General features: G+C 38.2%; 1 protein-coding gene across 1 annotated transcript in view; it reads right to left on the minus strand.

Annotated features, from left to right (window-relative positions):
• LOC145981329 (lysyl oxidase homolog 2-like) overlaps nt 1-23,917 on the minus strand; it is a 121,278-nt gene that overhangs the window by 3,134 nt on the left and 94,227 nt on the right. Inside the window, exons 5-7 of the mRNA XM_083114538.1 lie at nt 12,442-12,693; nt 5,261-5,522; nt 3,541-3,793 (exon numbers count right to left, since the gene is read on the minus strand). Coding sequence (XP_082970664.1) covers nt 3,541-3,793; nt 5,261-5,522; nt 12,442-12,693 — 767 coding nt within the window. The remainder of the gene's footprint in view (nt 1-3,540; nt 3,794-5,260; nt 5,523-12,441; nt 12,694-23,917) is intronic.

The following is a 23,917-nucleotide window of genomic DNA, read 5'->3' on the forward strand; positions in this document are numbered from 1 at the left end:
CCACTAATAAATGTTTGAATGTTGAGAAAATATTTCAAATAAAGTAGGCCAATCAGAAATGAGGTCTACAGTCCCGTGCGAATTAATTGAAATACGACAATAACTACACACTTTATGTATTTTTTTGTACTTATACCCTAATTCTTCAATTACAATATTCAGAAACAATAAATAACATATTCGTAATATTTCTTCATAGCTAATATGTTCTTCTTTCTGTTATATAATTTGTATTACAGGATTTGTCCTAGATTCAACATCATGAAACCATAGTCAAGTTTGAGACTCTATCGTGCATAAGAATATATTGTTCTGATTAATTCGCACGGGACTGTACAATTCTAAGTAGGAGTGTTTAGCTAAAATATAGTGGCTTTCTTCTAAACATCTTTGTGTGCTCTAATTGGCCCAATCATTTGTTCCGGAAAAATTTGGTTCTCCGTCTGGAAAAGTTGGAGAATCTTGGTGAAGAGGTTTTCTCAGGATATCAACCAGGTGATTTCCGGATAGGCTTTCCTGAAGATGAGAGTGGCGTTAGCTCTCGAAAGCTGGGAAGCCTATTCGGAAATCACCTGGTTTATATCCCTAGAACATCTCATCATCATTCCCTGCCAGAAAAGCCTCATTCAGGGAATTTCTTTTCTTCTTCAAATTGTAGACACTGTTCTCAATTACATTTCACACTTAACATTTACAGGTTTTTGGTTTGAGGAAACCATTAACCTTTACACTGCCGAGCGGGTGTTCGAAAGTAACCCCCTCTCTGGCTGCTGCCTTTGCGTGCGATTTTTAAATTTTTACACCTATTTCAGAAAAACGTTATATCTCCGAGACTATTTGAGCAATCTACTTCGGGTAATTTTTGTTTTGCAGCTAGAACATCAGGGCATGCAACCGTGCAGGAATCAAAACGCCAAAGCCAATAAGAGGGGTTAAGTGGACCGTGGCCCCCAACTTTCAATGAAAAAAATCATAAAAACTGGTAGTTTTTCCACATATTCGATAATGTAATGCACCCAGATACATGAAAGTATCAGTTGAGAAAGGACCATTCTTTGAAAATAAGGCTAAAGTTTGCGTCCCCTTCCAAAAATAGAGGGAGAAGAGGGGGCAAACTCCCCATTTTTTTGATTTTTTCCATTGAAAGTTGGGAGCCGTGGCCCACCCAACCCCTCTTATTGCCTTTGGCACGGTTGCATGCCCTGATCTTTTAGCTGCAAGACAAAAGTTACCCGAAGTACATTGGTTAAATAGTCTATGAGTTATAACATTTTTTGTCAAATAAGTGTACAAATTTAAAATTCGCGCCAGCTTCCATACGTAACTTTGGAGTCAGGGGGGGGGGAGGGGGGGTCCTTGGTGGGTGGATTTTCTTCCACATGACATTTCAAAGTTTTATCTGAACATCTGTCAGCGTTTTCAACCTCACATACAAGTATGAAGGTGCTAAAAGCACATGAATTTTTTAAGTAAAGGTTAAATGCATCACTCGAGATAGAGGAGATGTAAAGTAATAAAATATGTATTCTTGTCAATTGTGAATGCAATATATATCCTGGTTTTAACAAAGTCACTTAGAATTAACTGATTGATTGATTTGCTTTATTTTACTTCACTTTTTGTGCCACTTTTGGCTAATTTGTGAAGATGGGGATGAGTGACGATGTGATGAAATTGATGAATGGACACTCATAAACATCCATGCCCAGGATGGGATTCGAACCCAGGACCCCTGGCATCGTAGCACAATGTGCTAACCAGTCCACCACAGGGGCCGTCTAAAGTAACTTAGAAACCCTCAAACCCTCCAGTCAATGACATGCTCATAAAAATTTAAGGAGGAGGGAGTTTATCATTCTGCTCTTAGTATTTGACACTATAATCTCATGCACCATTGCATGAAGGCACAACTCTACACATTCTCTGTGTCAGGCAAAGTGCAAACAAAGTGATCAGTGCATGCTCTCTCCTCCCTCTCTCAAGGGTCGTCCCCAGGTACACTGATGATAGACCTTTCAGATACTGACAGCAAATTTCTACCACACTTTGGAACTTAAATGTAGGTAGAGTTATCAGGAATACGGGAATGCTCCACTTTTCATTAGTGTTGCATTGTCCCAACAAAATTCCTCCGAGACAGGTTTTTGTCCAATATTTTACTGTTTGAAAGATGTTGAGTTAACCTGGCCTGTTTGTAGAGAATTTACTCACAATCTTATCTTCTGTCTCTCAATGTAGCAGAGTATACTGTGGTAAAACTAGTAACTTAGGGGTGAATATATTCCATAATAATCAACAATTCTAAATGCATTCCAGAGAACCTCATTTTGAGGAGGGCTTAACTCTTCTGATTACGTATTTAGTTCATGTAATGTATCTTCCTTGAGTAGTTAGTTACTTCCTTTTAGTTAACCTTCTCAAAGCAGACAAAGGGAATGGGAGGGGGAAAGAGTCATGTGTCAGTAACCATCAACATACTTTTTTATATTATATTATGTGACAATTAACTCGTAACAGGCAGGGTGCCAGCTTGTAACACAAAGGGCATCGTGTGGTCCCTTGGACCACCAAATTGAATTTACTATTTCCAAGAATTATTGAAACATTAGCAAACTTTTTCACAAATTATCATGTATTTTGGACCTTCTTTATGGAATTATGATAAAATTTTATCCACTAATTCCATTATTGCCGTTTTTATTACTCAATTTATCTAAAGGGCCTCCCCGATGGTGCAGTGGTAACGTCTTCGCCTTGTAATCAAGGGGTCCCAGGTTCGATACCTGGTGGAGGCACAATTGGTTCGGGCCCCACTTTAAACTGTAGGTGCAGCCCTGATTAGCCTTACTGTGCATAAAGTGGACTTAAAACAACAAATCAAATGGAAAAAAATATCTAACGCTACAAGAATCTGCCACATATTCGTAAACAACTGTATAAATGCATTGTCATTTGACTGTAAGATACAAAAAATGCATTTACACCAAGAGAACAACATTACATTAAAAAATCACACACAAAAAAAATTCTGCACTGTGACCAAATGAGGGGAAAAGCCCAATGATCGGAACAAGTCAGTGGAAATAGGTATTTCATTATCACTCCTACCAGAATCCAGATCTGATAATTCACTACCTCTTCCAACTTCTTAAAGTGTGGCAAAAATATTTCCTCTAAAAGCCGGATCGTCAACTCTGATTATCGCACCAGGTTCCATGCCAAAAGGCTTGCGCAAAGGGCGTCACGTGGTCCGTGGACCCACGAGTGTCTAATGCGCTGAAACTAAAGCGCAGAGAGAGAAGTGTCATCGGGGGGTTGCGTGATATTCCAAAATATGAAGCTGCTGAATAGAAGAGGGAAGCGTGTGTTATTGCTTCCGAGAACTAGAGCATTGTACTAGACCAAAATTCCCAGGGACCACACCATGCCCGTTATGGGTAAATCATCAACTAAATGTCCACACATGCTTCTGATGTTCTGACCATGAAATACATGCAAAATTCTCTCAGCTTATAACTGCAGAACAAAATCGGAACTCACCTTAAATGTATAAATTCCTGGATTAAGTTCTGATATGTCTACCCACTGGCAGTCAATATTGTGCCTGTATATATCTGAGCATCCTACAGAAATTCCCTGGTCTCCGTAGTTGGCACAAGCGTAGTTCGGTTCTACTCCGGAAATACACTGGTTATCCTCGAGGCAAAATGAAGCTTTGTGACCTTCAGCTATTTTGGCTCCAGTGCTACTCAGGACATCAAAAGTAGCAAACACTTCCATGCTGTGGTAATGCCTGTAAAATATAAGTATTTAATATGATTTCTATAATACAATGGGTGGATTAATCCTTGCAATGCAGCTTGGTACATATGCTCTACCAACAAGTATTTCCACCAAATACAGCATACTTCTTATGTACCAAGACTTGTTTTTGACATTTGGAACACACTATTGCTCAAATAATGTTCAGTGATAGACATGGGCGTCCGGAAGGGGGGGGCATGCCCCCCCCCCCCGGAAAATGAAAGTCAACCAAAAATTATGTATTTCACACATATAATTTCATTTTAGCCACAATAATATGTGTTAATTATTGCATGAACACCATAAATTCAAATTTAAGCAATGTTTTTTTAGGGAACAACACTATTTTGGGGGAAAATGTGTCTTGTTTGTGCCACCTGGAAAAAAAAATACTTTCCTTACCCCTCCCTGGAAAAAATCCTGCGGACGTCCATGGTGATAGATGCTTTTGTTTGCTACCAGAGTCTTGAAGTGTGTCATTATTAATTAGTAATTGATATTTTCTGTCTCGGTATGTGCGAAGGTGGAAGTTAAATAAGTGTTTTTTTCTTGAATTCTAGCAACAACAATCAGCGCTTGAAGTGGAAAATATTAGCTGGGGAGATGTTTGGTCGAACTGTAGGTTTAGCTTGGGAATGCTCCTATGATTTAGCATGGTGACAATGAGACAGTAGGGGTGATGCTTTGCAAAAACTATGCTACCTGGGGATATTATCTCCCCTCACTTCGAGTACTGACAATATAATTTTTCCATTCAGTCCGCAAACATATATGGCGAATTTAATTCTCAAAGCAAGCGAGCATCTTTTAGCCAACTGTGATCTTTTGCCTTTCCATTCAAAATCATTTTTTCCCCTTGGTCCCTTTACAGAAGAGGCACAGTTTTTTTAGAGCGACACTTATGCAACACCATATGTACACACCATTTTCAACCCTTCCAACCCAGAGTGGTCTTTGTAGGGATGGCCAAATATCATCTTAAAAACTCGTTTTTTGAACAATTTGTTGTAGCTGATAGATCAAATTTGTTCTGTAGTAGCAGGTGCTTGTAGCCATGTCTTTACTGAACAAAATGAGATGTAATTACAAATAGTAATTACTAAGATATTAAATTTTCTTTATAGAAAATACAGAATTTCAAATTTCCTGCTGAAGACAAATTTGGCGCAAATACCAAACAGCTTCCATATGGTTAAGGGGTGCCCGCCACCACCCCCGAGATATCTAAAACTATCAATAAGTTTACTTGTAAGAGTACATTATGATTTCCTGCCCCCTTGTGTTTGTAGAAGGTAATCCCTCACTCCTTTTTTCCATCCAAAATTAAGGGATCTCTGCCTTGAATTGAGTCAGCAGGTCAGAAGTGGTAAAAACAAAAGGTCATTACAGATAGATTGAATCAGTTAAATTTCAATAATAACGTCAACCTCAGATCTCTGTGAATATTTCCACTTACATGTGACATTGGTGAAACTGCCATAAATGTTTGGGAATAAAAGGCCTGAAATCTGCAGTTCCAGAATTGATTATCCTGGCCGTAAATCTCAGCAGTCGCCGTGTCTCCAGATGCCAGCCATATGAATTTTCCTTTTGTAGTTTGTAAGCAGCAGATGCCAGACAATTTTCTTCCATTGCGCATTGCAGAAAGTACAGCTGTCTGTCCTCCAAGTGAGCTGATCTCATTATCTCAATGTGGTCTATCACCAAATCAGCTAATACTGAAACAAACAGTTTACAGTTGGTTATATTATCCTGCTGCACAATGATTCTGATAAAATGTTATTTGTTTACTATCAACATGCTTCCAGCTATTAGCAATGTATAAATATTTCACAAACCTCACTTATAGAAATATTATCAAATACCGAATAATTGGTTTCTTGATCAGACAATTGTCCACACTTCAAAAGAGGCAGTTCAATAAGGAGAGGAAGCCCACTTTCCAATGGGCATCCGCAGGAAGGAAATGAAGTACAGGATGCCCAGCTGTTTTTTTCCCTACCAATACATTGGCTCTAAATGTTCATTTGCATGCCTAATGTACCTTGATATGCATTGGTGCAACAGACACCCGATCTGTATTCAATTTCTGCCCATATGTTTGACAGCATTGTAGGCATCATATTTTTAATAGCAGATTAAATGTGTCCTCGTAGGTCAGGATGATCACATACTGGTGTTTGGTACAAATCCCACAGAAAAAAATAAAACTTCAGCTTGACGAGAGAAAGCATGCAGACGTCTTAATAAACTTTCAAGTTATTAACTTTTGTTTTATTATACTTTTATGCTGGACACCCCACCCCATATTTATTGAAGAGCTGAGGACTAAAAGTGGTAAATGTTGTAAGTGTCAAAACCGAAAGTGTTGGGAAATCATATCGCTCCGCACATCAGCCCGTAAGAACATGCACAGTAGTGACCTCTTTACACGCCCTCGAACTACTTTTCACGTTTACCACATTATCAAGCATGGCACATTGCATAGTTTAACGTGGGAAACGGAGTTTGAATTATTGTGGCACTTACAGCATTTACCAATTTTTGTTTTGAACTGTTGACTAGAAGATAGGTAAAGTTGTGTGGAACTCTCAGTGCCAGAGGCTGAGATAACTTTACCACTAATTGTCATTCACCAGATTTTACAACTAAACAATTCTGTATTTCGCTTTAACAATATACAAGTAATATTTTCAGATGTCTTGGTGGATGAATATCTATAATTTTATTTTTCATCTAAGCACAGTTTGAATAATAGTGCCTAGTCACACTGTTATGAAATCTGAAAACCAGACTTGCTGGCAGCACTAACTCTGCTATGAAATGCTCTCTCAAACTGAATCAGATACTCTCTTTATGTCATAAGTGTTGACGTACATATAATATTGTTATTTTGCTGTACATTTCTGCCACTTTTCACTAATCGTGAAGATGAGGAGTGAAGATTAGATGAAATTGATGAAGGAGACTCTCAAAGAACACCTTGGGATCTTAGGCATACAGATCAAAAGTCATCATTTTACATCCATGACCACCACACCAAGCCAGCACAAATAATATTGGGGAAACTTGTGTGTACTACTACTTTCTGTATTAGAATTAGTGTATATTGCCAGGAAATCACAAAATTATTTTATACTTATTATTAGAGGCACATATTTTTGGTAAATAAAAAAGCAAAATTTCGGTACAAAAATGGAGTCAATTTCGGGTTCAAAAGCAGTAAATAAAATAAAATATCGGTGTTATAGTGGTGAAAAATTGGATGAAAAGTGGTATATAAAAAGACATTTTGGTTTTAAAATTGTGAATATAATCCAAAATTTGATTTAAAATCTGCACTTATTCCACAGAATTAACATTTCACTTCTAATAGCACATTTATGTAGTTAGCAGAGTATTAAGTTTATTTCTGTGTAAATTAGTCCATTTTTGCTTCTCCAGTATTAACAGCAGAATTAATAAATTTTCCGGAAATTGCATAACTCTCAGGATAATTCAGACCTCAGAAGGTGTCGCGTCGGTGAATAAACCCTGAATTTCGTGTTTTAGAGTTAATTTCGCTTTTTGCAGTTCATTTCGCATTATTTCGTGACAAAATATGGTCACAAAATGCATCTCACACCTTTCAAAAACATGAAAAATTAACACTACAATGCGTTTTTTTTCAAATTTCGTTTTTTTGTCAAAAACGAAATATGCATGCCCTTACTTATTATATACATCTAAAATTGAAATATCATGCTAAGTTCATAAATATGTGATTATTAGGGCTAGGATTTTGATGCAAATGCATTTTTTTTGGTAAGGAAGAAACATTGCATAAGTAGATAGGAACGTATTTTACATGGAAGTGAATTAATTGGGATGCCTTTGTTATGGCATTTTTTTTTTGCATTTCTTGACCCTTTTTTGGAGTAAAGGTCATTTTTTAAACCGTTTAAGTCATTTCAGGCCTTTTAAAAGTCATTGTATGCATTTTTCTACATTTTGGTGAAAGAAGGGGTATTTTACATGCAAATGTAACCCTTTGAAGGAGATAGGTTCCCGACTCTTGTCTCATTGCCTTCAGCGCAGTTCTGAATGACTGTGTTTAAAGAAACAAAGAAATTCTGTGCGGTATTGTTGTTACAAGCTGATGTGTAACAATTCAGCCCAAACAATATGATTTCCCCCTCTATCCGTAAATACATTGTCGCCAGATGGATTATTGTTAAAAAAAAATACGGTACAAAGTTATGTGCTCTCTATCAGACATTTTGTCAGGGAAGCAATTTGCACTTTATGGAATTAAAACTGACTTAACAGCAAGTGATATTGTTCATTTCAAGTACGCTCCTCTTGTGTCTGTGGAAGTCGAGAGACATTTTTCCGTGTACAAGGCTCTCTTGTTCAAAAACCGACAATCATTCACTTTTGAAAATTTGCATATGATTTTCGCTGCGTGCTGCAGCTCGGTACTTAAAGTGTAAAAGATGACAAAAGTGAACTTTTTAACTTGTACTACCATCGCAATGAACATGTGATAGATACTGTAATGTTAATTTGTAATTTGAATTTCTCTTGGTAGTTCAGAAATTTTATAAGTTTATAGCGCATTTTCTTGCATGTATTAGGTCATAAATGCATTTTTTAAAGGTCATTTTTTTGGCAATTTTAAGGTCATCAAAATCCCATCTCTAGTGATTATGTACAGATATCGTTGTAAGAATTAATTAGGAAATCTATGGAATAAATAACAATATCTAATTTTATATTAGCACCAATTTCTTAGGAGTTGGCAATCTTGCCCGCTTTCTTTGAAATGTGCAGGGGCTGCGTGAATTGAGCTTTGAGCAAGGGAGAATTTTGGAGCGAAACTACTAGGGGAAAAGAGTTGCTTTAATGACAGAGAAATTTCCCTGTGGGCCAAGAACATCACTTTCCAATGAACACTTGCAGACGGTATGACAAGAGGCCGTTTTCATCTGAAACAACCAGAGTACACGACGAGAAGTTCTGGAGATTTGTTAGCTGACTGGAAACGGTTTGTGATTGCATCTAAAAATAACCAAGTAGGGCAATTCGACTGGAAATCGTGTCCGGAAATGTTGAAGAAAGTTTATTTTCTTAGTGCACGTGTTGTTTTTAAAAGGAAGATCGTGTGTGTATTGTGGTGAGTGTGTGTGTATTATGATGAATTAGTACGTGAATTATTGATATTTTTGTGAATGGCATATGTGCTGTGTTGTGACATAATTAACGATCTATAGAAACATTTTATGAAAGCGTGACACTGAAATAGAATAGAATAGAATAGAGTTCCTGTTCAAATGAAGTTTTAGCATCGTCGCCTTGTAATCAAGGGGTCCCAGGTTCGATACCCGGTGGAGGTACATAGTGGTTCGGATCCCACTTTAAACTGTAGGTCTAGTCCCGATTAGCCTTACTGTGCATAAAGTGGACTTAAAACAGCAAATCAATCAATCTATCAGTGGCGTGCGGTGACATTTAGACCAGGGTACGCAACATGGTCGCACTGAAGGGAGGGGTTAGAGGGGTCAGACCCCCTCAGTCCATCGTGTTATACAGAAAATTACTTTTTTCGAAATTTTGTAATCGAAAATTTATCATCCTTGCATAATTTTCAAATAACAGGAATAACTTTTTGGAACGGCATAGCAGCATTTATCACTCCTTGCACCCTTTTGTAAGACCTTGATTCATCCCGCACAAAAGTTGTTGCTTGAGAATAAAGAATCACACCATATTTTAATTATTTTTTTTACGAGGAACATGTCCTGAAGATTAAGGGGAGCAGAAGCTAGTTTAATAAAATAGGATGTCAATTATTGAAGCATTAACGAGAAAACTAAGGAATCTCTGATATAATCTTAAACGCTACCAGAGAGATCCAAATGTAACGAGGTAAGATATATGTATGATCTTTTATATTTATATTCGCAAATACGTATATTCTGATGTAGCTACGTACAGTCCACCAATTGACTTCGATTAATTCCTACATGCAGCGCAATTAACATTGAACGCGAACGAACTGACATAATGATTTTTCGTGCTTTCGTATAGCATGTGATAAATTTGATAAATGTCAGTATCCTCCGTATCCTCTACTATTTGACACACCTTTCTCAGAGGAAACCAACGAACAAGGCCAACAAATAAAGTTTCCGCTTTTTCTACTGCCAGTCAATTGTATAGTTCTATTTTTTTAATTCTTTTTTCTGAAAATGCGTAACATACTGCTTATCATCATTCATAACTCCTGCTTCAAACAAGTCCTGAAAATCAGGAACACACACACACACCTACCATTTCGGATCGTTTGCACTTTTATTATTATTATGCCGAAAATCCCATCTCCAGAATGTCATCAATAACTCTCGAATCCCCCCCCTCCCCATTCACTAAACCGAAAAACAAGCAAATAATATAAACGAAACACTTGCTGCAAATTTCACACCACAGAAGAAAGTAAAAGTCAACCTCCCACGGTAACAAACAAGTGTCTGTCGCCCCGAAAACAGCGCGTTCTTGTGGATGAATGGCTCGGAGTTGCCGGTCTATGAAATATTTTGTAGAAAAATGATAATAACGCTCACGAGAAAAATGCGTCAGCATACAATGGTATTCATCCCAGCACAGTTCAAGAGCTAAAAGAGAAATGTTGGGCACAATATACCATCCATATACATTACATTTTTAAATGTCTTGGAGGGGGGAAGGGAGTGGCTCATTATCGAATCCCATAGTAGCATTGTGTTTACTTATGTTTTTCGTTTTTCTATTCATTCATATTGTCGGGTCAACAGTCAACTGAACACCCATCCTCATCAACTTATAGGCTGAAATGCAAATGAACTTAAATAAAATGTTGATCTCTGGAATGGGATAAACAGATACTCTCATACTCTGAGTAATGTGTAAATTTGCAAATTGTTCACATAATTTCCCCCTGAGACAATGACGCCGCCAAAAAGGGGTTCACGCGCAAAAGTTAATACTCAGTCGGTCAGTCCATTTTGCTATCCTCGTTTCCCTAACGCAAAAACCTTGCTGGTGTAATTTTAACCTCGCATAAATATTTTACATCTTCTACCACAAAATATCCTTGCCCTCCTCTTAGCAATCTTTTTTTTTTATTGCAATCGAGCACAGTGATCTATCTATCTACGCGTGACTGCTAAATGTGAGTAAGCTAAACATTCCAGAAAGAAATATATGTTGACTACTGCCAACACTGCAAACGCTGCCCAAATCCTTGGTACCCTGGCTTCCCAGACCTCTGTGCTTTGAACAGGGAAACGCAGGATGAGGCGAGAGCGGGCAGACCCAAACATATGGTCGGGGCTGATCTGAGCCAATGGGGCTGCCTTCCGAATTTCGAGGGTACTCAAGAGAAGCGGCTGCGTTTGCTCGTGGAAATCGGCAAACGTGGATCGGGTGGTTCGCCGAAGGCACATCGGGATCGTTCGGGACTGCGTCCAGGAAGGCCAGATGGTGCAGACGACACAAGGCAGTCCGTAGCGTGTTCGTGCGGAAAACTAAATTTCTTGCAGTGGAAGTTCGGAACGATAATTTTCATGTTCAGGGAAGGCGAATAAAATATTTATGATTTTCTTATTGTGTTGTGGGTACGCATTGCGTACTTTGCGTATCCAGAATGCACGCCGCTGCAATCTATTCAATACATCAGATGTTCTTATAGTGGACTTAAAACACCAAATCAACTCAAATGAAGTTTTAAATGTAAGATGTTTATTATATATTATTCTCGCATCTAGACCTACATAAATATTTCACAATATGGGTCCCTACTTTTTATAAATAAGCATGAAATACTTTCCTTGGTTTATTTATAATCATAACGTCACATCACTTCAAAATACAAAAGTGATTGAAAAAGAGCCCCGCCCACAAATATTTGTCCATTCGAATACTATAATATGATGAGATAACCCAAGTTTTCAACCCAGTATACACTACTGATTAGCACTAACCAAAAGTAAAGAAGCATGATGTAGAGAGCACTTTCCATTCTAAGCTTTATTGCAACATGAAACCAGTATATTTTGTAACAAATATAATATTGCAGATGTACGTAGGTTTAATATAGTAGCTACAGTTGTGCATAGGCATCACCAGATATTTTTGGAGCGTAGATCAAACCATAGATATAAAATTCAATAATAAAAATAATAGTAACTGTTATTATATTTTTGTTGCATTATATATTTATTATTATTACAAACTGGAAGGGACTTTTCTATTCAATAGGGGGCCTCCCCATGGTGCAGTGATAGCGTCATTGCCTTGTAATCAAGGGGTCCCGGGTTCGATACCCTGTGGAGGCACAAGTGGTTCGGATCCCACTTTAAACTGTAGGTCCAGTCCCGATTAGCCTTACTGTGCATAAAGTGGACTTAAAACAGCAAATCAATCAATCTATTCAATACATCAGATGTTCTTATTTTTTTGGCATATCATAATGTTAATATGATGAAATACAAAGTTGTCCCATTGCCTCGTTCAAGAAAGATCTATGAAAATTAAGGAACATTTTTTGTCATAAAGGAGGGTGTATCATCTGACTGGTTTTACCCCCTTGCAATGCCCTGCAGCAGTAGATAAAATTACCTTTTGTGCAAACAACAGCCGCTATATTCTCCCTCTCTCCAGGACAGTTGATTTTTCCATACTTGTCATGAAGGCAATGTCCTACGGAGTCTTCGTGGCCCTGGCATTGAACCCCACTGAGGACCATCTTGGTGCCGTTTCCTCCAAAGAAGTCCGTCTGTACGGCATCATTTGCATACCCTAGACCCAGCTCACGACAGACAACCATGGCTTCAAACATGCCCCAACCATCTCCACAGATAAGGCCCCACTCTGGAAAACATAAAATTAAAATATATCCTGTATAGCATATAAGGTACCTAAATGCAATATGGTCTACCTAAGGTTTGCGATTGTTTCTAATGGTATACAAAGTCGGAAAGGTAAAACTAATCGCAAGATTCAAAAGAGGGAACATTTCTGGACATTTACTGAAAATTGGAATCAGTTCCAAATAATAACATTGGCACAGTGAAGATTTTATTAGAAAGTAATGTTTAGGCCATATTGGGTACATATGCACCCAATATGGCCTAGTAATATATTTTGCCGTTTCACATAAAAATCCAACAGAATTTGTAGAGAAAGTACCACAATGTTGTTTTAATAGGTAGACTTACATTTTATTTACATAACATCATAAAGAGATTTGCACAAAGAAATAACATTGTTTACAATCAAGGGAGTGACATGTCACAATTTGTTACCAGAACACCATGGGCAAATGAAAGGTCCTTTATCATCCTTAGTGAGTCAGACACACACTACGTCACATTTGTGAATGTTCTTCAGGATGTATATCTATGTAGGCCATATTGAGTCTACCTTACATAGTGTTCTTTTTTCCTTCGTTATAAACAAGACTTTAGATTAAAGTCTAAACTAAGTAAATTGTTGTAAGGTACAAATTATGAGCTTTCATAATATGTGTTAGAGATGTAGAAGTAGTAGTAAGTAGTATCTTCCATATGCAATATTAGATCAGAACACAATCACAAGGTCCAGCTATTTCACTTCTTTGTCATCAAGTTACAGCCCTATAGGTACAACCAACAGGTTGAATCACGTCATTAGGACAGTCTAAATGACATATTAACGTCATCTGTTGAATTAACCTTTTAACTACTTGGAAACAGCAAATAGGCCATATCTGGTTCACAGGCGCGTGCCCAGGATTTTCGTAAGGGGGGGGGGTTATGAATCTAACACATTTTCCAGTTCACAGGTCAAATTTCTTGTAATAAATTAGATAATTAAATATACTTGGATTTTACCCCCAATGAACGCAATCAATGTATTTGCTATGGATGCTTCATGTTTTTATTGCATCATATAAAAGCACCTGCTTGAATATTTTCAAATTATTAATATTTTATATTTAATTGCTCAAATATAATTTTTAAACAAAAAGTATGTGCACTCAACATTGTAACAACATTAAAGAGATTAAGACTACTTGATGTCTTAAAGACAGTAATAAATAAGGTACCACAGTTCAACAATTTAAATTCTGAAATTTAGGCATCGAGGTTTCTGTGCGAGTTCTGACAGTATGTCGTCACAAGTAACTTTTATATCACGGTGAATGTTCAGAGCAGCTAACCCATTTAATCTTTCTTCGCAAATGGTATTTCGAAGATAGGTCTTCAAGTGCCTCAAAGTTGAGAATGATTTCTCATTTGATGTTGTTGTTACCGGGATTGTACATAATATGAGCAAACGTGTGTTTACCCAGGGAAATATTACTTCACTGCACATATCAATTGCTTCAAGAGCATTTACTAGACGTCTTTGCATTGCTGCAAGATGACGATACCACAGTTTCATTTCAGTGTGAGCGTCGTCGCCTTGTAATCAAGGTGTCCCGGGTTCAATACCCGGTGGAGGCTAATAGTGGTTCGGATCTCACTTTAAACTTTAGGCCCAGTCCCGATTAGCCTTACTGTGCATAAAGTGGATTTAAAATATCAATTCAATCAACATTGTACTTGTTCTGGAGATGGTTTTGCTAAATATTGTGTACATTTTTGGCATTGTATTATTATATTATTGGTCAAAACATTTGTTTGACAGTCGACAAACAAATACGAACCGCTTCAGTAATTAACATTTTCTACTACAGTGTCATTAATGTGTCATATTCATTTTCATATTAGGTCTATGGAGAGGAATTTTGTATAATGTTAACGTTATGGAACTGCGAAACCAACTGTTGAAGGGGCCACTCCCCCCTTCCGCTCCGAAGCCTAGTACCGCACCACAGGATCTGTCACTGAGCCCGACAAAATCTTGCCAGACAGTGCTCGAAATGCAAATTCGTAGCCGAAAAGGGAGGGGATGTTTGATCGATTTTGGAAATACGAGGGGGTACATCCTTGTATGGATCAACATGGAGACAATACAGTAGGTGGAGGATGCTCAATATGAAAATTATTCTAATTGGGGGGTATGATTTGTGAAACTTTCTTAACTGAAGGCAGCATCCCCTACTTCGACCACTGATGCCAGAAAAGATGCTTTCAGAAAATGAATTTATTACTGCACACGTATATTACTTATTGTATTTGTTGCGTTTGTACAAGAGAAACATTCAGAAGATTTGTAAGGAATATTTACAGTTAATAGGATGCCTATCTAGTCTATCCCGTGTCGTAATACAAACTTTATCCCTTTCCGACAAAATAATAAAACTGTCCATGCCAACCGTGATTTTATAATGTGGTTGCATACATATACACTAGAGACATTAGTGCCACTGCTCCGACGCCAGGGTTTCAAATACCTTGGTGGATCTATAAGATAGGTAATATCGTTTTTCGAGGGTTTGTGAACAAAACAAAAAGTAAATGATTTTAAAGTCCATTTTATATTCAGATACGTTAATCGGGACTGGTCTTAAAGTTTAAATCGGGATACGTACCACTGTGCAATGCACCTTCACAGGGGATCAAACCCAGGACCTCTTTGATTACACCACCATCGGTGAGGCCCCTGAAATCATTGAGGAAACTTGTTCATCATAATGTTCTCTCGCCCTGCGAAAGTTTATTGGTGATATAGGGTGACATCCTACACACGTCTTCCAGACATACACACGCGGGCACACCCCTCCCCTGCACACACACGATTGTATGCTTACAGCACATGCTGTGCCCTCCCAGAAAAACAATTCTAAATCCGCCTATGGATATATCTGCTATCAAATAATGAACGGCACTTACCTCGACAGTTCCTTGACATAATTTTGCAACAAGGTTTGCAATATCTTCTGTTATGCCTTCTTGTTGAATATAAAGAGTCTGAAAGTTCGCACGTTTCACTCTCGCAATTCGGATGGAATTCCTCTTAACGTAAATCGACCTTTTCTGACGTTCTATTTGTGGAAGGTGAAGCTTCAACTTCCATTTTTTGTTTCTTTTTGAAATAATCTAATAATGTATTTCTCCTCTTTTTTCTATCCATCTTTAGTTCCACGTCAAAAATCTATTACACATGCAGAAACGTAACACACAACACGACCACTTCGACTTGCTACCTTGCAGACTGCAACTCGCTGCAACCCCAGTGAACACCAGGACTTGGGAGAAAGATACCGGGCGGTCGAATGTCTGAACCATGCATCCAGCTTGGTCCAGCTCAAATTACGTCACCAGTGTTGACAGCAACCAGTAGTGTCAGTGTCAGTAGTGTTGGCAACTGCTAAATTATTTACGCACAAATTCAAGCGAGATCTTTCACACATGTTACAAGAAAATTCAATAAACTGAAGGCTGGAAATTGGTTGCGAAAAAAATATCTAATTTGTAAAGAGCACAAGAGTAAAACGTATAATATTTTGGCATATTAATTGCTTTTATTTTGTTTATGAAACTGACTGGGCCAGTTGCGCTATATAACGCATCCCTCCCTTCCCCCCGGCATGCTATTGTACAAAACATCGATTGCCTACTTCGTAAAACCATGCCTCGCTACTGCCTGCAACAATTATTATTATTATTATAATTATTGATATTTTGAAATAAATATGCATCCAGGTGCGAAATAAGATTTTGACTTACTTTGCCTACTAATTGTAGTGATTCAAATCTCACAGAACTTTGCTCTGCTGGTATAAATGGTATAAGAAGGGGAAAGAAAGAAATGGGAAGTTAGCAGCACTGTCGTAACAGGAAAGGGAGGGTCATTCTCCTAAGAGGGTCATCGTGGGTGAAAGAAAGGGGAGGAGGGATTCCTTCAGTTCGCATTCCAAGGGTTACGGCTCTTTTCTTGACCATACTGAGAAGGAAATTCTCTTTCCTTTTCAGTGACTAAGGAATGAATGAATGCCTGTGCATTGCTGTAACTCAACTCCAATATTATCAAAAGTAATTGAAGAAGCAATACATTTCTCATTGCCAAATGTAAACATTTTACAATATTGGCAATTTATGAAATAAAATGTATTTCTGCTTTGAATTTTTTTAAATGACGAAACCAATGGGGGGGTTTAACCCCCACCAACCCCCCCCTGGGCACGCCACTGCTGGTTCAGGTACCTTATGTAGAAGATGAGGAGGGGGGATAGTTCCATCCCCACAGTAAAAATTTTCGTAAAGCATCTCCCTACATACATCATTGTTGCCGTTCTGTCCTCAGTCATGAATTTTCTCACCAAGGCTAAGCAAACAATGGCCGAAGGGATGTAATATGCATTAGATGATCTTCTGTTCAGTGATGTTTGTAAGGAAAGGGTGGGGGGAGTGGCCAGTAACATGTCCATGATTTTCCAGAGAGGTGGGATTGAATGAAATATGAGTTATTGTTTTAAGTCCGCTTTATGCAGTGATAGGACTGGACCTACCGTTTAAAGTTTTTGTTTAATTTATTTCTATCATATAGAATAATTATGAATTGTTGCGGTAAAATAGGTCAAATTTTCAGAATACGCCAATGTGGGAAAATTTACTTTATTTAAATCTATGCAATGACCATATATATTTTCTTATTATTATTATTCTCAAAAGCTTTAAGCAACAGAGTTATAAACTTTTGGGGGGAGGGAATGACATATTTGAGTATGTGAGCGAAACAAACACATAATGCCAGGAGTGATTTCAAGTTAAAGGAATCCTCTTTTCATAAAAAATTGACGATATATCAAAATATCGAAATTTTGATTTCAAGGTTAAGCAATATGACCTTTGACCTTGAAGGTAACGCAGTGTTTTTTTTTTAATAGACGTTCTGCAATGTTTTCACTGCTAAAAATCTTGGTCTGATTTTTGACGAAATTTTTGATTGGACAGAACATGTAAAGACGCAATGTAGGAAAGCTTATGGAACACTTAGGAATCTGAATCGTTTCCGTGACTTCCTCCCTGCGGAATGCAAGCTAAGACTCATCCAAGAATTAATCTACCCATTGTTCGACTATTGTGATAATGTTTACGGCCCTGTTTGACAAGATGCATTCCCGTAGGGAAATCCATCAGTATGTTACCCGTAAGCGGAACAACTTCGATTTTACCCAATCACTCTACCACGGCCTAGAAATCATCTTTCTCCTTTTCGGCTCCCAAAGCATGGAATGCATTGCCCGCAAATATCGCTAGTGTAAACAACCCATTAAATTTCAAAGGTAAAATAAAAGATCTGCTGTTAATGAAACAATGGCAGAGTCGGGGCACATACTGAAGGTATCAAGTCACTCACTATAAGGAATTGAATTATTATTACTATTGTCTTTTGTATTTCTAGTTACACTTTTTTTGTATGCAACTAATTCCTATGTATTTTTTTCCTTCTTAATTTTTTATTGTATGTTTTTTTTACGTTCAGCTTACTGCTCCATAAGTTATATAAACTTATGGATTATCATATGTATTATCATGTTGACAAGGGTTAGGTGGCAGAGCAGCCCTTGGCTGAACCTCGCCCGCTGAATAAAGACAATTTATTATTATTATTATTATTATTAATATGTAACAAGGGAGTTAAGATATGTTTTGAAGTATGCCTTTCTCAATCAGCCAAAAACACCAGCAATAGAATGTTCAGAGGTTTTGGCGCTAATCAAGGGGAGCGCCCATGTTTGGCCCCGAACAGTCGCCCGGCCCTTAAGCCGGCTCTGCTGTTCGGGATCTGACCTTTACAATTCATGAGCCATGATTTGTAGATACTTTTTTTTATACAACCCTTTTGCGCTTAAAAACAAAGATCATGAAGCTATTTTATATCTGTGCTTCGTGAAAAAGTACAAAGAGACAAAGAAGTGTTCATCAACTAAGTGATAGATGTTTTTGGCAACGATGCAAGGCGAATGCAGTTTCTACTTGCATAGTGGGCTCAGGCTGAATTGTCAACAACGCCAAAGTACGAGGGTCACTATTTATATTTTGAGCCTAACAATGAAAAAACAGGAATTTGGCATTGAAAACTGCTTTATTGTTTTTCGAAGTATTCTCCTTTATGGTCAATACACTTTTGCATTCGTTCGAACCATTTGTCAAAGCAGTTTTTCCAATCTTCTTGAGACACCTCCATAATATGGTTTTTGAACGCATCAACGGCGTCTTCCGCCGACGAAAATCGTTGTCCACGCAATTTATTCTTGACATTCGGGAACAAGAAGAAGTCATTGGGTGCCAAATCAGGACTGTACGGTGGATGACCCATCAATTCGATTTTTTGACTGTTCATAAAGTCGGTTGTTAGACGAGATGTGTGACAGCTGGCATTGTCTTGATGAAGAATGATCCGACGGCGTTTGTTTGTTTTCCGCATTTGACCGAAGACATCTGGCAAACAAATTGTTGTGTGCCATTCAGAGTTGACCGTTCTACGTTCCTCTAAAGGCACAGTTGCCACATGACCAGTTTTCCAGAAAAAAACAGGCGACCATTTGTTTCGATGTGCTTCGAGCGCGAACAACTTTTGTTTTAATTGGGTTCATCTTGAAACACCCATACAGTCGACTGCTGTTTACGTTCCGGCTCATATGCATATATCCATGATTCGTCACCTGTTACAATCTTCTATACGTCTCTTGAAGCACCACGATTGTATTTATTGAGCATTTGTTTGCACCAGTAGCGTACGCAGGATTTCATCAAGGGGGGTGTTATCTCGAAAACTTTCTACAAATTCACATTACCATTGTTATATTATACTTTAATTAATTAATAATAATAATAAATTAATTAATAATTCTTATAATTAATTAATTAGTTTAATTACTACTAATGCAGCTGCTATTTATGAAAGAAATAGAACAAAATTACAATTCTTTTGTTTCAAAATAATTGTCTAGTCAACGGTTATTTGTATATGATAAGTGAGACATTTTAAGTGTGAAGAAAATCCATAAAAACAAGCAAATATATTAAATTTATTGAAATAATCGAAATATGAAACTAATTCAAGGAGCCGCGCTGGTCTAGTCTGACAACTTCGTGGGGTATCCGGGTTCGATTCCCGGAATTGGTTGGAATTTACCCAGCCTATGGGTATCTGAGAGCAACCTTGGGGGATGAAGGCTGCCGGAGCATGGTGCTGATCACATCACCTGCAAAATAGTTCGAGATCAAGAATCTTTGGGGCCCACCACACCACTATGTGTGACTTCATGGCACGGTGCTATATACACGGGGGAATTTACATTACCTTTACCTATGGAACTCACCCAGGGTGGTGATGAAGTGCGAGAATACATGTTGCTAAATTCCACTGAGTCTATGTTTTCGTTGTAAAGTAAGTTTATAGACATTCCAACACATTTATCCCTTCTAGGTGATTCACAAAAGACTTCTTCGACATTATTTAATGATGTGGATGTAGACTCAGCATCACTTGAGAGTTCACAAGGGGATACGAATTCAGTACCGGGAAGAACGATTGCAATAAGGTCGGCACACTGCGACGAAGCAAGGAATTTTCACAATTCTCGCAAGATTCACTGCGCGACTTTTTGCAAAAGAAAATTGCAAAATTGAACTTTGCGGCGGCTTAGATTGTGTTTGGAATGTTGTGTTTTTCTTCATGCTGCATGGGAATAATAATCCAAATTATTATTATTATTATTATTATTATTATTATTATTATTATTATTACTGTCGCAGATCTTTGACTGTGATAAATTAGCCATTTTTAATTTTTTCTACAGCATTTTCCATAATATTTCAAGAGCTCAAGGGGGGGTTTAAACCCGGTAACCCCCCTTGCGTACGCCACTGGTTTGCACCAATTGACGCGAGCGTCTTTTTGAGTTTTTGTCAAATTGTGTTGGATCCAACGAGAACATACCTTTCTCACAGCTAAATGATCATGTAATATTTTATATATGCTGGTGGAACTAATGCCTATGGTTGCCTCAATCTCACAGTATGTCACATGACGATCTTGCAGTATTAGGTTTTGCACAGCATCAATGTTTTCTTGAACAACAACTGATTTTGGACGACCTTCGCGAATCTCGCCGGTGAGCGAATGGCGGCCACGATTAAATTCGTTATACCAGCGTTTCACAGTGGCAAAGAATGGGGCTTCATCGCCAAATGTGGAAGTAAGCTGATCGGTGGATGACCCATCAATTCGATTTTTTGACTGTTCATAAAGTCGGTTGTTAGACGAGATGTGTGACAGCTGGCATTGTCTTGATGAAGAATGATCCGACGGCGTTTGTTTGTTTTCCGCATTTGACCGAAGACCTCTGGCAAACAAATTGTTGTGTGCCATTCAGAGTTGACCGTTCTACGTTCCTCTAAAGGCACAGTTGCCACATGACCAGTTTTCCAGAAAAAAACAGGAGACCATTTGTTTCGATGTGCTTCGAGCGCGAACAACTTTTGTTTTAATTGGGTTCATCTTGAAACACCCATACAGTCGACTGCTGTTTACGTTCTGGCTCATATGCATATATCCATGATTCGCCACCTGTTACAATCTTCTATACGTCTCTTGAAGCACCAGGATTGTATTTATTGAGCATTTGTTTGCACCAATTGACGCGAGCGTCTTTTTGAGTTTTTGTCAAATTGTGTTGGATCCAACGAGAACATACCTTTCTCACAGCTAAATGATCATGTAATATTTTATATATGCTGGTGGAACTAATGCCTATGGTTGCCTCAATCTCACAGTATGTCACATGACGATCTTGCAGTATTAGGTTTTGCACAGCATCAATGTTTTCTTGAACAACAACTGATTTTGGACGACCTTCGCGAATCTCGCCGGTGAGCGAATGGCGGCCACGATTAAATTCGTTATACCAGCGTTTCACAGTGGCAAAGAATGGGGCTTCATCGCCAAATGTGGAAGTAAGCTGATCGGTGGATGACCCATCAATTCGATTTTTTGACTGTTCATAAAGTCGGTTGTTAGACGAGATGTGTGACAGCTGGCATTGTCTTGATGAAGAATGATCCGACGGCGTTTGTTTGTTTTCCGCATTTGACCGAAGACCTCTGGCAAACAAATTGTTGTGTGCCATTCAGAGTTGACCGTTCTACGTTCCTCTAAAGGCACAGTTGCCACATGACCAGTTTTCCAGAAAAAAACAGGAGACCATTTGTTTCGATGTGCTTCGAGCGCGAACAACTTTTGTTTTAATTGGGTTCATCTTGAAACACCCATACAGTCGACTGCTGTTTACGTTCTGGCTCATATGCATATATCCATGATTCGTCACCTGTTACAATCTTCTATACGTCTCTTGAAGCACCAGGATTGTATTTATTGAGCATTTGTTTGCACCAATTGACGCGAGCGTCTTTTTGAGTTTTTGTCAAATTGTGTTGGATCCAACGAGAACATACCTTTCTCACAGCTAAATGATCATGTAATATTTTATATATGCTGGTGGAACTAATGCCTATGGTTGCCTCAATCTCACAGTATGTCACATGACGATCTTGCAGTATTAGGTTTTGCACAGCATCAATGTTTTCTTGAACAACAACTGATTTTGGACGACCTTCGCGAATCTCGCCGGTGAGCGAATGGCGGCCACGATTAAATTCGTTATACCAGCGTTTCACAGTGGCAAAGGATGGGGCTTCATCGCCAAATGTGGAAGTAAGCTGATCGATGCACTCTTGTCTTGATAATCCACGTCGAAAATCGTAAAAAATCATCACACGAAAATGTTCACGAGTTAATTCCATTTTATTGTTGTCGCGCAATCTCCAAGGCAACATAAACAACACAAATGAAGCTATTGACAAAACATTTGAAGTACGTTATTGTCAATAATGCCAGACGATTCCGTGCAAACGTCAAATCGCGCCTAACTTCAATCAGTGTTGCCAAGGCTCAAAATATAAATAGTGGCCCTCGTATATTCAATTCAATTTCAGTTTTATGATTTGTAAAAGAATAATAATCGATTTGTTTTATTTGACTTCCCATTTCTAGTGATGATATGTCGTAGCTAACCACTCCGCCACAGGGACCGGCGTAAAATAATAACAACAATAAAAGGTAAAATACAAGTTTCTATGACTGGAGGCCAAGATATGATATCTTACTCTGCAGCCCGAGAGAAATAAAAATATTGCGGGCACCCTTGTTTCAGCCAACGAGATATAGCAGAAGAGAGTTTTTTCAAATAACGACTAACTTATTAAGTGTGTCTGAAGATGGTTTCACCTGCTTCCTCCCATGTACCTATGTCATTGACGTCGTGAGAACCAGCTCCTTGGAAGAGCAACCAGTTTGTGCTTCTCTCTTGACTGCTTCGTTATCCAACCACACATCTCGTGTTCTCAGAGAATTAACATCGAAATGGATAACATTGCCACCATCGCAGTGCTGGAGGTTGTTCTTGAAGAGGATTAGATTCTTTTTTCTTGTTTTTTATGGAGCATCTTATACGGTATACCATCTAAATGATACGTTACGACATTGTAAATCATCGTTATGTTACAGGGCTGATGACATACCATCAACCGTTTCCACGTTGGCTAATATTTTCTCGCTGTTGACACATTGGCGGCGATTGGGTTCCAAAACTGGGAGGCAAAGACAGTATATTTCACTTTGTAGATAAGGTTTAGCATAGTACGGGGGCAAAAGTGGGGGCAACTGCCCCCGCCCTCGCACCCCTAATCGCCAAAAAAATTGACATACATAAATGGCGCGCAAGATAATTTCAAACTCGATTTCTTGTTACTTGGAAGAAATTTCATTCTAGTTGTTCACATAACCTTATCGAGATATTTTCAGTACAACGAAATTGGCATTGCGGAATACATCGAGAATCGGATTTTTTTCACAATGTATTTATGAATATTTTTTTTACGTGAAAAATTGTTCCTATTCACGAATTTTCAAATCATACATGATCAAAGTTTCTCAAAGACAATAATTACTACAGTACTTATTCTAGCGCGTTGATTTCGAGTCATAGGTATCATTTACAAAATCTTTGGCTACATCCAGTCTGGCGTGGTCGGGCCACAGATAGTTATATCCCGGTCAAAGATTTGAATGGGCCACATTTCCAAATAACAATGTATTT

Source organism: Lepisma saccharinum, chromosome 29 (genome assembly GCF_977018435.1).
Source record: "Lepisma saccharinum chromosome 29, izLepSacc3.1, whole genome shotgun sequence".
In the NCBI taxonomy this organism is placed as follows: domain Eukaryota; kingdom Metazoa; phylum Arthropoda; class Insecta; order Zygentoma; family Lepismatidae; genus Lepisma; species Lepisma saccharinum.